Below are 15,099 nucleotides of genomic sequence, written 5' to 3' on the forward strand. Positions count from 1 at the left end.
AGGCCAGATTTGGTTTGTTTTCAAAAGAACATAATAAGAAAGGTATTGTTATAATTACTTATAATATCCTGCCCTAGTCAATGTAATTGTCTTATGTAATGGTGATGTGAAATTTCAGTCTAATAATGATTGCTACAACCAGATTTATGTACAGCATTTAAAAAATACTTCCACATTTAATAGTAATTGGCAAGCAACAATTCTTTATCACATGCTGAAATTTTCACTGACCTTTATTTTTCAAGAAATCCTGAGTTCCTGGAGCTCCTCCTTCACCATTTAAAATTGTGCCACCTGTGGATCAAAAGAGATGAAGCCTCTTGCTTATCTGAGCCTTTTTCCACCATAACCCCAGCAGTTAATTTCCTCTTCAAAACAGCCTGATCCATAGCTGTCATTGCCACCTCAAGAAGGAAGCTCCAGCCAGCCACTACCATAAGGGCTATGACTTAGGCAGAGGATGTGCACCGTGGGTGGGGTGTGCATGCATGCACTTACAAGGGTGCACATATGTATGGGGTATCAGCAGTCCTACTGCTCACAATTCTGTACCAAACCACTGACCAGGGCCAAAGGTTTATGCCCTAACTGTGAGGCCTATTCACATCCACGTTGCTGACAGCACTTCTTTCCTCTCCCCCAAAGGACTCTGTTCCCTACTGAGAACAGGGTTTTACCCAGCTGGGACGGGTGTAGCCTGGTAGAGGACGAGCTGGCAATGCTGTGACTGAGGAGAGCACTAAACATTAAACAGCAAAGAGACCTGGAGTGCTTATTGGAAAGACCACAACCAAAGGCACTGCTTACTTAGGGCACCTTTACCCATCAGGGAAGTGGTTGAGATACCATTCCTGGAGGTATTTTAAAAACATGTGTATTTGCTGCTTGGGGACACGGTTTAGTGCTGGACTTGGCAGTACTGAGTTCGTGTTTGGACCTCATGATCTTAAAGGTCTTTTCCAACTTAAAAAGATTCTGGTTTATGTGCATTGTAACTCTGCACAGAAAGCTCTCAAAACCAACTGAATTAATCCCTCCCAATGTTGTCATAAGCAAGACTGAGACATGTGCTCCATGACAGGAATTGCAATATGGCACTCTTATACCTGAAGTCCATACTCGGAGACAGCCCTACTGATTAACCATAGTATCAGAGGCTCTGAAAGCAGAGCTAATGGGCTTTGTAAAATGCAGTCAGACCAAAGAGCAGGACCACGTGATCACACTGCAGAGAACGGCAGGGAGAATCACTTCCCGCTCTCCTGCACATATGTATTCCCAGAAGAGCAATTAGCAGAGGAAGATTAATGGTTGCCTTGGAAAAGGCTATGCACAGTACCAGCTGGACAGTGAGGACCACATTAGTGGCAGCTGGAGGATGGCAAGAGAAAACAAACCAGATAAGAGAAGTCACAGACCCCAGCCAGAGTCCTGTAGATCTTCACACTCTTTTAGCTGGACTCTGGTATTTATAACTGCAATAAAGTGATGCACAGTACAGCTCTTGTCAAGGAGGGCAAATGTTCTGGTCTGGAGGATTATAACTGCTCTTATGTGATAGCTGTTTAACTATTTTTTCTATCTGTATGCATATGAGTAGAAAAGAGGCAGAGGAATGAGCCCAAATAGATCATAGAAGATTCCAAAATGCAAAATGTTTTTTGAAAGATTTTTATTTAAAGTTAAAAAAAATGGAAAAAAAACAAACCAAAAAACCCCAACAAAAACAAAACAAAAAACAAACAAACAAACAAAAAAAAAACAACACCAAAACCAGAGGTTGCTTTACAAAGAGATATAAGAAAGAAAGTGTTCTACTTTTGCTCAGTAGGTATCCTCTGTCAGTCCCCAGTCTCCCAGTCATTTACAGATGACCAATGAAGGCAAACACACTTGAATTTATTTCCAGACCTAGTTAGTTCAAGAATTGACTGAAAATGTGCTTATTGCCATTAAAACACTCCAATGTCCTTGAACTATATCTGGAATAATATTTGGCAGAATTACTGATTTCCGTAAAACAAATTAATATTTAGCACTAGAGTAAAAAAAAAAAAAATAATGAAAATAGACTAGCAATCTTTAAATTATGATTGCCAGTAGAATTTAGCTGAAGGTCTAGACAGAAAACACATTTTGGCTCAGGAAAATCATGCTGAGATACAAAATTGTTTCCCTTCTGTGCTGTTGTTTCAACTAAAAGACTGACTAATACTAATTATGATATCATGTTAGGATGAGTATATTTTCCTAAGCTAATTGTTAAATAAACCATCTCCTCATTACCCTTCTAACAAAAACTCCACAACTCTGCAAACCTTTCTGTGTTTGCTTGGTGTCACAATAGCCTTTTGGCCATTAAATAGGTATCTCTGTGCAGGTAATCAGAGTTTGCAATGCAAGGTTTGTATTTCTGCTGCTTGCAGACTTGATGGAAATATGAAGCCTCCAACACTGATCAGAATAAGTCAATTTCTCATTCTCAGAAGGTTTCTGGGATGAGATGAAGGCCACTGTGAAACTGTCATTTTATTCTATCTGGGAATTACAATAACTCTAGGATATGTTAAACTTTTACATCAGCACACCTTTACATTATTTTGGCAGAGTAACACAATGAGAATGTGTGCTGAATTACTACAGCAGCTAGACAGTTTAAATAGAATCACAGCAAACAATGGTCAGAAGAGACACAGCTAAATGTTTTCTCACAAGCCATAATATTCAGAATGCTAATCCAAGGGGGAAACAAGATTAATTTTTGTCTTGAAGGTTTTAAAAATTCTTGGAATGTTAGGCTTACCTGATTATACAAAACCATACCTGATTTGGCAACTGCTCTCAGTTTTGCAGGAGAAGTCACAGCAGTGATTAAGTTACACAGCAAAGTTCCTCTGCTATTCATTTTCTGCAGTTCAGGTGCTTTTAATGTCCATTCATCTTTTAAATTCTGGTTATAAAAGATAATAATTTGTTTATTACAAAACTGACTTCAAACTTAAGAGAATTAGTGTACAGAAAGGAACAGCTTTGCTGCTTGGGAATCTGTTGCAAACTTACAAAAGCAAATGGGACTGTAAATGCAGATCCTAGTCCCAATTACTGTGACTGCTTACACCTTAAATTTGTATTTCAGTATTAATAAGCGGTACCTTATTTCCCTCAGCCAGATTTCACTTCTACAAAGGCTTACCAATGTATCTTCCAAAGGTTTCTTTAACTCCTCTGTATTCAGAGAGGGCTGTGCTGCTGGAATTCGTTCTGTCGTCTCTTTTATCCATTTCTTTAATGATTCTACAAGGAGCTCAAAAGCATCCATTTGTTTCTGACAAGATGATACATCCTCTTCTCTAGACAATTAAAGACAAAGGAATTGACAGTATTCCTTCTAATAATTAAACCAACAAATATTATTAATCTGATATTACTATTCCTAAATTCAAAGTGTCAAAAGCAAATTTTATGGATCTAAGAAGAATGTGCAAAACCCAGTCTTACTGCAAAGGTAACTTATATGGAATTTCTCCAGTTTCCCTTTGCAGCCTGATGCCAAATAGTACTCTAAAGCAATATACACAAGCAGCAATTTATGTTCTATTACAGAAGGGGAGAAGTAGGGTTTTCTTAAAATTGCCAAGAATCCTGTGGATGTCACAAAATTGGAAAAATTACATATCTTTATGGCCTTTTTTAGAGCTCTTGGGCCAGACAGATTAACTAGAAATGCATTTTCAAGTACAATCTTTTCCTTCCAAGAAAAAAATGCTTTATTTACTCTGGTCAACTGCAATATCTTCAGACTATATACAAAAGGATAGCAGTAATCACAACATTCACACTGTGTTATTAAACAAAATGGAAACACTTTGATTATCCAACTTACTTTTCTTTTATTGTCTCCTCTACCTCTTTGAATTTCTTTGACAAAGCATTTACTTTTTCTGATACCAGTGCTTTATCTCCAGGAAGAGCATGGAATGAAAGTTCTTCAAGAAGCTGCTTCAAAACTTCCAGATCCTTCTTGTGTTGGGCCAATTCTACACTAGCTTCCTGCAAAATAGGATTACATTCTTCATATTAGACTTTACCATCTCTTGTTAAAATTAAACTCTTGATTTTAGCTAACCAACCAACCAAAACTTGCCTTGTTTCTTATTCAGTCACTAAGATGAGTTAGACTAAGAACCCACAACACACACAAATTGAATGCTAGAGTACCTGCATGTACTGAGACACTTCGCTAACATCCTTTCTTGGTGCCTCCGTTTCACTTAGAGCCTGGTTTTTCTCATCTAAAAATGATTGAAGTTTTGTTGAAAGACCTTCAAATAACTCCACTTTAGTCTTCAATTCCTCCATCTTCATAAGCTTCTCCCTATGCTTGTTACTTGCTTCAGAAAACCGTCCTGCAAGCTCACTCATTTTAGCTTGCAGTGTGGATGCAGTGGATGGATCTGCTGTTTCCATGAACTTCTTCACTTTTTCATTCATAGTGTTTATACTGCTTTGGCGACCTGCAATGTCTTGTTCTAGCATCTGAAACATACAAGAACTACTTTGTATTACTTGCAATTAAATTTTAACAAGTGAAATTCATCGACCATATAAAGCAACAAACCACTACAGCTAGACCATCAGTGTAATCTATTTCAGCTACAAAAATCCTTATGAGCAATTTCACTTCACACAACAGTCCTCTTTAGTAAGTATTTAGAATCCATAAAAGGTGCCAACCTAAGATTTTAATTATTTCTTTAAATCTGAACTATCAAACAACTGTTTCTTTTTCCAAAGAATGCTACTTACAATGCTTTTACTAATAATGTCCTGAATAGCAGCAGAATTCAAAGGCACTTGATCTTGTTCTTTAAGGCTCTTTTCAACTCCTTCCATCCAATCAAGCATTTCATCCAAACCATCCTGCACACTCAGGGATCGTGTCAGAGTTACTTGAAGCTTCTCATTCCTTTCATTCACAGATTTGGATAAATTGTCATATCTTTCCACAATATCATCTGATAAAGAGAAGATATATTTCAATTTCTTCTTCTAGCCAAACTAAGCTTTTAGCTTACTTCACCAGCACTCGCCAGTTGAGTCAAAAATTTCTACATTAGAATCAAGTCAGCTTTAGTCAGTAAAAATATGGAAGCAAAGACCAACAACTTCAAACAGAGCCAAGAAACACATCAGACAAGGGAAATGAGGGAGTAGCATACAGCTGTAGTTCCCAGTGTTAGAAACTGGTTTCCATGTAGCTCTAGCTTACGACAGCTCTTGACTGTTCCCAAGATATAAAACAGTAGAGTATTGACAGGTCTTCTACAATTATGTCTCTTATGTTACTGTGATATCTGAGAGGTTCTTCCAGATGGTTCTTCATTACACATCCAACACTTTCAAAATAACTCTCTGAAAGCTACAAGTTCCATTTACCACCCGTAGAGTTTTATCATCAACTCCAAAGAGTCAAGCCACCATTGTTCTATTTTGTTGTTCTGCAAGTTACTTATTAAGAAATAGCTGGGTGATACACAGAGAGCATCTTCAAACTTCTGACAGTGACAGGTGAATGTCATGCTGTGCTACTTCTCACAACTGACAGGAAAGAGTATTAGGTGTAGGTGGTAAGGTTTTGGTGGTTGGTAAAGGTTTGTTAATAAGAAGTTTTTTTGGCTCATGTGAGAGGAGGTCAAGGGCTGAACCCACTGAAGAGGGTTCCAGCCAACTCCAGCTGACCCATCACAGGGCACAGCTGAGCTCCTCAGCCAAACTGGTGGTGCCACTGGAAAAATGCATTTAAGAAAAGGGAAAATACTGCATGGGACTGAGAAAGTATGAAAACAGCCCTGCAGACATGAAGGTCAGAGAAGAAAGAGGGATGGCTCCAGGTGCTGGAGCAGAGATTCCCCCGAAGCCTGTGGAGGATAGAGGGGCAGATAACCACACTGCAGCACATAGATGACCCAGGCTAGAGAAAGTGGACATTTCCTGAAGGAAATGCAGCCTACATCCACACTGGAACAATATTAGCCTGAAAGATTTAGGAAGTAGGAGGAAGCAGCAGCAGAGAAATTACAGACTGCCCACAAGCACCCATTTCCCATCCACACTGCACTGTTTGGCAGGGAGGGAGGGGGACTAGCTGGGAAGGAAGGAGTGATAGTAAGCCTGGAAAAAAGAGTGGGGTGGAGGATAATGTTGCTGTAGTTTGTCTTTGTTTTGCATTTCCCAAACTTGTTTTATTTGGCAATAAATGAAAGTCAATTTTTGCCAAGTCAAGTCTATTTTGCCCATGACAGTAAAAAGTGAGTGATCTCCCCATCTTTACATCAACCTGTGGGCTTTTCTATCTTAATTTTTACCCCATCCACTTGAGCAAGGGGAGTCAGAGAGAGGGTGGGGGGGCACCTGGCAGCCTACCAAAGTCAACCCTTTCCTAGGCAGTTTCATAAAGTTAAAAGAAAGTAATTCCTAAGTTAAGCAAACTTCAAATAACTGCTTGTAAACAGGCTCCTTGGAGTAATTTTTCTCTGGAGAATTTATGGTCTTCAGCAAATCATTACCTCTGCTTGGCAATCCCTATTTCTGTAAAAAGAAAAAAATGAAATGACAGTGAAAAGCATATGAAGGAGAAGAGGGACCAACAATAAAATTGGTGTGTTGTAATGACTTCTGACTCAACAAAACATGGACTCGAACAATGACATAAGAATATGGAAGATCTGTAATTTTTCTCTTCCAGAACCTGCATGCAAACACAAGTGATAAAAAAGAGGCAATAACAAAAGAAAATGTTTTACCCAATGTTTTCTGAATCTCATCTTTGTCTGGTGTCAACTCTCCCCTTGTGTCCAATAACACTTCAGCAGCTTTTTTCAGTTTTTCTACAGCAATTTGGTGGTTAGATACTTGTCCCTGAAGAACCTGTAAAATTCCACTATTATCAGTTATGCTTTTCAGTACAGTTGATATAAGCAAGACTTGTGATATGTCACAGAACCTAAACTTAGTACTGGGAATAAACTAACTCAATTTATGACCTCTCCTTAAGAAAAATCCTGACCAGTGGCTATGGCTGCTGTTAACCTTCTGGCCCTTGTTTTAGTTCATGCACCATCTTTTTTACCTTATGTTGTAGAATACTTGTCTGACCCAATTTATTTCTTGCATGTAACTTCAAATGTGTCTTTTGATTAATTGTTTCTAAAGACCATTTATACAGACTATTATAAACACATTTTTCAACTCAGCATCTAAGAACAATTCAGAGGGAAAAGCATACAATCAACAGCAGCAGTTACACATTCACCAGCAGTGATATTGACAAAGGATCAGGCTGATATTGTAGCACAAACAGGAATAGCTTGAAACAAGATGATTGCCTTCACAGTCAGGAACCCCCAAAGCAGTGTGGCTGAATTTTGCCTAGGTTTGTCCATCTAACCAAGGAACACATGTTCAGAGACTAGCCCAGCCATGATTTTCGCCAGTCAATTAAAACAGTAAGGCTGAATCAATTTCTAGTGGTTTTATCTCTCTAGTGTGTAAGAGTACTTTAGGGTAAATAATCTTTAAATTATTTCAGGCCTCTGTGCTAGTGTTTTGATTCACTTGAAACTTACACAAGTCCAAAATGAAGGGACATCTCATTTATTTTTTTTTATATTCATTGATACTTAATGAATATATGAATGAAAAGGTAATCCTATGTGCCCTGCCAGCACAAAAAAAGTCTTGTCAGTGCATTCAGCACTGGTACCCAGAGCATAAGAGCACAGTACATCATCTTGCTGCCCCATTTGACACAATGAGCCTCCGAGAGATCTGAAGAGGCTTAGGCTAGCACTTGTGCAGAAAGAAAAAGACAGAAAGAAAGACAGAAAGAAAGACAGAAAGACAGAAAGACAGAAAGACAGAAAGAAAGAAAGAAAGAAAGAAAGAAAGAAAGAAAGAAAGAAAGAAAGAAAGAAAGAAAGAAAGAAAGAAAAGAAAGAAAGAAAGAAAAAGATGTACCAGAAAACCTTGTATGCTAACAGAAGGCAAGCAAGCTGATGCCAGAGGCAGTGAAGAATATTCTGAAGAACAGTTAATCCCCATAAAATGATTAGAGCTCACCATGCTGCCAAGGTCTGTGTCTAGCTGGATTATCAGCTGCATGTGTTGACTACAAGGGACAGCTTTAACTTGCAACACCTGACTTCCTCAAAATACTCTTTGTTTTGCTTTCATTAATTGGCTTGCTTTCTTCAGCCTCCTGTTTTTTCTCTTCCTTTGAATCTTTTGACATTTTGTACCCTCTCCCTTCTTCCCAACTCATAGCCATTGAGTGCTCTTTTGTGTGGCAAGTAATCCATGTAGACATTTCATAAAAAGAACCCTAGTACTCACTCCTTTTGTATTACAGCCATGAAAATTTGCATTATAGAGAATATAATTCATTTTGGCATAAGGAACAAAATGTTTAAATGAAACTTCAAATTGTAATTGGTTTTATTCCTACTCCTTTAGTGCTTGGAAGCACAAATGTACCTAAACATTCAATTGTTAGGAGTTCACAATTTACACCTTTAATTTTGTCTTAAACACAGCTGTGATTTGTCTCCTTCTGCTGTCATGCACCACAGTGCTGGGCATTTCCAGTGGCCAATTTGAAAGACACCATAGATGAAGGTAACTACGCTCTGGCTGATGTGAGGGAAATGGTTAAAGCATGTACTTTCCAAAAGCCATTGACTATGATTTTTCAATAGGAAATGTCTGACCTGCACTGATACTTCACCCAGCACAGACAAAACAGTGAGGAAGTGCCTGACCATCATTTTGCTCTCTAAAAAACAAATAGTCTTGCATTTTTATAGTATAGGTGACTGAATGTGTTTATGAAAATATATCAGTCAGTTCAAAGATGAAGACTGTATGAAACTTTGTATTACTCACCATATACTTGGCTTCCTAAAGCCTTCTCCAAATCTACACTTTATACAGATGTCCAGAGTTTTATTTTCACAAGCTCTATCACTAACTTGTCTTGCCTATACTAGGATTTACATAAAGTCATGAATTACATCCTCAGTGGCAAAAAATAAAAAAAAAACCCCACTATTTTTCTGTGCAACACAAATTATGTTAATTCACTCTCTGCAGGGTATATAGCACTGGGTGAAACTGAAACAGGCAGACAGACTACTCACATCACACTGTTTACCTGGTATGAGCCCTTTCATAATGAAGTAACACACAAATGTGAACAGAAAAAAAAAATCAAGAGTCACAGACAACAATCAAATGGACTTCTCTATGTGGAACTCTATCCAAGCCTTATTCTGATAGCAAACCATAATCACTAATCTTTCTTAGTTCAAAAGCTTTCCAGATTTCACCCTATCATTTGCTAAGAGATATAAAACACATCTTGCTTTCACCACTGTTAATGGCATCTTGGTACCCCATTTTTTTTTCACCCAGTGCTTTTCAGATATTGCTCTGGACATGCACATTTCAGAACCATAGAAGCTGCATGCCCCCATGCAAGGCAGGAATTTGGCCTGCAGCCACTTGGATTATATTAAATCATCCTGTTTTTTCCAGACAAAAAGCAGTTCCTTTTAGAACAAAAGTGCTGCCGCATTTTAAAGCTTTTCACCTTGGTTTCTTCAAGTTGTCTTTGGAGATTTTTGGGATCCACTGCAATTGGCTCTGATAGTTGCTTATTCACAGCTATTTCAGAGGCCTGGAGACCTGACAGAAGTCCAGATGAGGCATCTTCATAATGCTGGTATTTATCCACCAGATCTTTAAGGTTATTTCCAAGGATGCTACACTAAAAGAGTAAAAAATGAAACATGCAAATATGCAGGCATTAACTGCGTGCTGCATTTCATACCGATCTCAAAGTTATACATTCCTTCCTGTAATACTGCATCATTTTTTCCTGCCATCATTTCACTGTCTAACTGATTTCTGAACTAAAACATGACAGCTGGACAGGCTATGCAGATGTTATTAGTTTGTGCTCCTAAAGGGTGATTTAGGATTAAATCACTGATGCAGGTGGGAAACTGGAATCTTACTTGCTGTACTAGAATAGGGAAAACATCAGGAATAATGTTTGATTCAGTGATATAAAGATTCTTTATCAGAACTCTGGTACCAAAAATGTAGAAAGCAAGTGGAAAGTAGAAATGTAGAAAGACACCAGAAGCAAGAATTTTTTTTATAAATCAGGAAAGATATGTATGCTGATACAAATACAGACAGTGGAGAACTGTTTTCATAACTACCTTATCTGCATAGTGAATCCAAAGTGATATGGCTTGGTATTGGACACATGCTTTGTTTTATTCACTTAAAAATGTCATCTGAACAAGATCCTATTAGTCCTATATGTTAGCATGCCCCAAAATGTTTAAAGTGAATTGTCACATTAAAAAGTCAATGAAACTCTTTCAGACTTTCTGGAGATGATTTCACAAGCAAAATCTGATTGTACCAAGTTATAATATTTATAAACAGTTACATTAAATATTTATATTCTGAACCTTCGAGAGACTGTATTTAATATTCACAAATGGTACTTGGTCTCCATCTGGTGGGCAGACATAGAACATGCTTATTTATGTAACCAGTTAACCAAGAACTGACTTTAGGATTCCTTCAACATACAAGCCTATAAAATCATGCCTCACACATGTGCAAATACACATATATAAAAGTAAAAGCAATCTAAGTATTTATTAAAAGCAAGAAACTTTTAAAAAAGGCAAAAAAGGTTACTATCAATCCATTTACGAATTTAAAATTTTTCATTTTCTTGGAAAATCTCACTAAATATGGACAATCTCACTTTTTAGAATTGTCCTTGAAGACACAAAAGGTCTGCCTTGTTCTGCATATTTATTGTCAAATATTTAAAGCATGTCTCTTATAACCCTGCTAATATAGAAAGGATAGAATTTGGAAAATTGACAAATCGAGCTGCTGGCATGGGAATTTTACGTGCATAAAAATAAGCTCTGAAAATTTTGCTATGAAATATTTACATTCATACTCAAAGTAATTCAATAAACCAATTGGAGAAATCTAACATGTCAATAGTGTTGTCAGTTTAGCTGCCCTATTCATTCCAGTTAAACAGGAAAAGGAAAATGTGCTTCTGTAAATGAGCAGCTGTCTTGACAAACTGAGAAAACAAGTTTTACACTACTTTTTTAACCACATAATCAAATACATGTCTTTATAGAATTTACATTTCTGAACATGAAAACCTTGAAGAGAGAAACATTTCCAGATAAAGATGGCCACTGTTGCAGACCAACACTGCACCAGTGGACGTTGAAGCTCTACTAAAGAGTTTCAACCTATGATCTTAGAGAAATGAAATAGCACACTCAAAGGCTACTGACAGCAACCCTCTCTTCAATGGTTCAATTAATAATTAACTCAGAAGTTCACAGTTCTGGAGTATTATCAATATTGAAGAACAGTTGTCTTTCTTTAAAACAGCTGGAAATTGGCATGTGAGACTAGTTGGTGATGTTTGTCTAGTTCTATCAGTTAGATTCCATATGTGAACCAGGCACAGAAAGCTAGATTATCTTCTCTCTCTAAGGTACATGGAGGATTTTGCACTGCTAATTACTCATTAGTTAGACACTAATCTGATATTGTTAAGGATAAAATGTTTTCTTGGCAGAGCAGTGGAAAAATAATTGCTGTCCTTAAATCACTAAGTTCTTTCAGGCCTAGTGCTGACAACAAAGGTCACATCAGGACAAATCATTTCAAGATACAAATTAAAATTAAAATTTTACATGCTATATTTGGCATAGTCTCTCTCTTTTTACACTCCTTTTATTAGTAGGGAGCCAAGTAAATAAACAGATGTGTAAAGTATTGCAAGTGACATAAAGTAACAATATACATCTGAAAGTATTACAATTTCTTTCCACCCCAAAACATTACTCAAGGCATTCTGAGCTGCCACAGTCTCAGAGGCTGTTTAAGGCTGGAAAGAACAATGAACTCTGGTCTCATTTCATCCTTATAACACAAAGTAGAAAGTAAGATTCATACAGACCTTTAATAGTTTGACACTTGACTAAAGTAGATCTTCTAGAAAAGCATCTTGTTCTGTTATCCAACTTCGAGAAACAAAGAACTTACAACTTCTCATGGTGTTTGTTTTATCAACTAGCTTCTGCCTACACAAATTGCTAAATCAATCACAGCAGTCATTCCTTTCAGTATAAATAAAACTTACCTTGGTATAGAGAGACTTGAAGCGATCTGAAGCTCTGTCCAGTTTGTTTTGCACTTCAGCATACGTAGCTGAAGTATCGATGCCATCTTTGTCAACCTTCACACCGTCTCTTTTGCTACATGACCTTGCAGCATCCAAAACTCTTTGTCCAGAAATCGTAATATAGCGTAAATCACCTTTGTGAGATATAACATCTTCTGAGAAACTCTTCTGCCTTTTCAGTTTGACCATAATACCACTGAAGTCAGAAGCCCCTGCCTCCAAATTGTCGAGTTCTTGCTCTGCCTGCTGCAGCCACGTTTCAAATTCACTATAGTCTGCATCGAATTTCTCCAATTCTTCCCTTAGAGAATGGGTCAATTTCATTTTTCGTTCTGATTCAGCCAAAGCAGTCTCATACTGAGCCTTCAGCTCTTTCATGTTCCTTTGCATCTTGTCTTTTTCTTCAGGGGTAAGGTAATGTCCTTGCTTCTCAAGCAGTGCTTGAGCAGACTGAGTTGCTACTATGATAGCTTGCTGCTGTGAAATAATTTTCTCATGTTGAGCCTACAAATAAAAGAATAAATTACAACCAGCACCCTCTCACATGGTTCCTTAGCAAAGGATATGTAAAACAATCAAAATTATAAAAGGCTTTTCTTATTTTAATTTTGTTTATTATGAACCCCACATTTTTTCAGTAATTTAAGTGAAAGTGTAACTCCTGGTCACCATATTTCTGTGCAGTTAACAAAATTTTACAAAACATTCAATGGTAATTTTTTCCAGATGTACAGGCCATGACCATATGGAAATATTCATGTATCACTGCAACTCAGCAATACCTGGATGCATATATCACACAGACATTTTACCCTGTAATTCCAAAACACAACTCTGTAGAGCAAAACTAGACATTATCAATCTCTAACTTTTTTCCTAACAAAATTAATTTGCTTATTGCTTAGCATTTATGGTTTTGTACTTAGTGTAATCAAAATGTTCCTAATTCTCTGTCTCAAAATGGGATTTAACAAATAAAACATTCAAAAGTAGGGAACTTTCCAAATCAAATGTCTCTATGTCCCATTACTTATATTGTAGTTACCATTACAGACAAGCAGACCTAAAGGAATAAAAGCATCAAACATACATTTCTTCTTACACTCAGTGAACAAAAATTATTACTTGGATTTTGAAATTGCATTTTTCAAAATCAAGAGCCATGATTCTTATCAAATATAGTTATTTATAAAACAGGTCCAGTGTAAGTCCACTTGACATTAAAAATCAAGACATAGTCTGCACTTTCAAATTTTTCAATCCCATAAAAATACTTAGGTCCAGGAACTAGTACTATATTCCAAATGAAATACATATTTTAAATATAGTCGTTCAAAAATTCTTCATTCTTGAAGGTCTCCAATGAAAAATAGCTATGTAAAATAAACAGTATGTTTTTCTTCCATGACTGGAGTGTCCAATTATTCTGTAGGCACTAGGTGCAGAAATTAACTGTCAAAAAAATAGAAGTAAAAATATCATGTACACAAAATCCAATAATCTTATTTTCTTAGGTTGCTTTTGAGATCTTGGTTTTTGGTTTTTTTTTAATAAAAAATGAAATCCAAAATACTATCAGCTACAAGGATAATAATTTTCTTTAAGGTGTCAATCAACTCACACCTAAAGGTTCTTGGTTTCTCAGCCGTAAGTCAGCAAAGAAAACTAAACTCTTATTATTTTAAATGCTTCCAACTTACCAGGGAAATCTATTTTTAAAATGCTCTCCCGTAATTTTAATGTAACTCACTCTTCTGAAGCCTTGAAAGACTGCCTTGCCCACGTGTTAAAGTCATAGGAAATGAAAACTATCATTTCAGTAAACTATTATTTGCAGCAATTTGCAATCTGTAGTCACAGGGGATTAAAAGGGGATGAATCATCTGGGTATCACAAAGATTTTTTTAAAAGTCACATAAAGAGTATGAATTTATATTGCTACTTTTTGCATTTTATTTGCCTGCACCAATTTTCTCACTACAAAAAATAACAGATTCACCACAAAGATTTTTTACATTTACCTTGCAGAATGTGTCCCTTCTCTTATTTTGCAGGAAACAACTACAGTAATAGTAAAAAAGTGACAAATGTGCAATACATTCTAACTGCTGAAATTCCTAGCACTGTGTATCACTATCTTCCTAGGACTTGCTCCAAAGCCTATGAGAGACAGGATGAGATTGAGTTCACTTATGCTGAATAAGGAGTGATATACCTAAATGTTGAACAAACCCAATAACAATACCTTGACTTTCTGGTACTGCTGGTTCAAATTATCATCTACGCTTTTCACTAGTCCATCCACCCGAGTTTCAATGTCTTGCTGCATTTCCAGCAGATTCCCATTGACATCATCCTCTTCTCCTTCCAAAACTTTCACATCTCCTTCTTCAAAGTGTGTTCCATTCTGTTCTATCACTTGCTTAAATTTCCGGCCATGCTCCGCTTCTTTATCCACATTTGATAACCAATCCAAAAGATTCTCTATTGTATTTTTACTTTCTTCCAGCTGTTCTATGGCTGCAACCTACATTGAAATGTAACAGTTTCAATTTAGAAATCTTCTTTAAAGATCATAAAATATCAAATAAATATACAAATAAACCATTTAAAATGCATTGACATCAAAGAAATTTTTTTGTTAATATAGAGGTTGCTGTTTATTTTATAAGAGAATAAACCAACAGTTCATTAGTTACCCAGATGAAATATACTATTAACCTCTCCACACTTTATCAATATGTACTGGGTTTGCTTGGCCAGGTTTTGGAATCAGGGGGGCTGCAGGGGTGGCT

At 36.8% G+C, this 15,099-nt stretch overlaps 1 protein-coding gene across 10 annotated transcripts in view; it reads right to left on the reverse strand.

The window, feature by feature from the left end:
• The window catches only part of LOC135296195 (dystonin-like), a 288,180-nt gene that overhangs the window by 82,355 nt on the left and 190,726 nt on the right, over positions 1–15,099 (reverse strand). For all 10 annotated transcript variants that reach the window (XM_064412231.1, XM_064412229.1, XM_064412227.1 and 7 more), the window contains 10 exons: positions 14,550–14,831; positions 12,263–12,808; positions 9,647–9,823; positions 6,804–6,927; positions 4,807–5,015; positions 4,219–4,536; positions 3,884–4,050; positions 3,194–3,350; positions 2,824–2,950; positions 232–294 (listed from right to left, as the gene is read on the reverse strand). In XM_064412231.1, the coding sequence (XP_064268301.1) occupies positions 232–294; positions 2,824–2,950; positions 3,194–3,350; positions 3,884–4,050; positions 4,219–4,536; positions 4,807–5,015; positions 6,804–6,927; positions 9,647–9,823; positions 12,263–12,808; positions 14,550–14,831 (2,170 nt within the window). The remainder of the gene's footprint in view (positions 1–231; positions 295–2,823; positions 2,951–3,193; positions 3,351–3,883; positions 4,051–4,218; positions 4,537–4,806; positions 5,016–6,803; positions 6,928–9,646; positions 9,824–12,262; positions 12,809–14,549; positions 14,832–15,099) is intronic.

The sequence above is a fragment of the Passer domesticus genome, chromosome 3 (genome assembly GCF_036417665.1).
Source record: "Passer domesticus isolate bPasDom1 chromosome 3, bPasDom1.hap1, whole genome shotgun sequence".
In the NCBI taxonomy this organism is placed as follows: Eukaryota; Metazoa; Chordata; class Aves; order Passeriformes; family Passeridae; genus Passer; species Passer domesticus.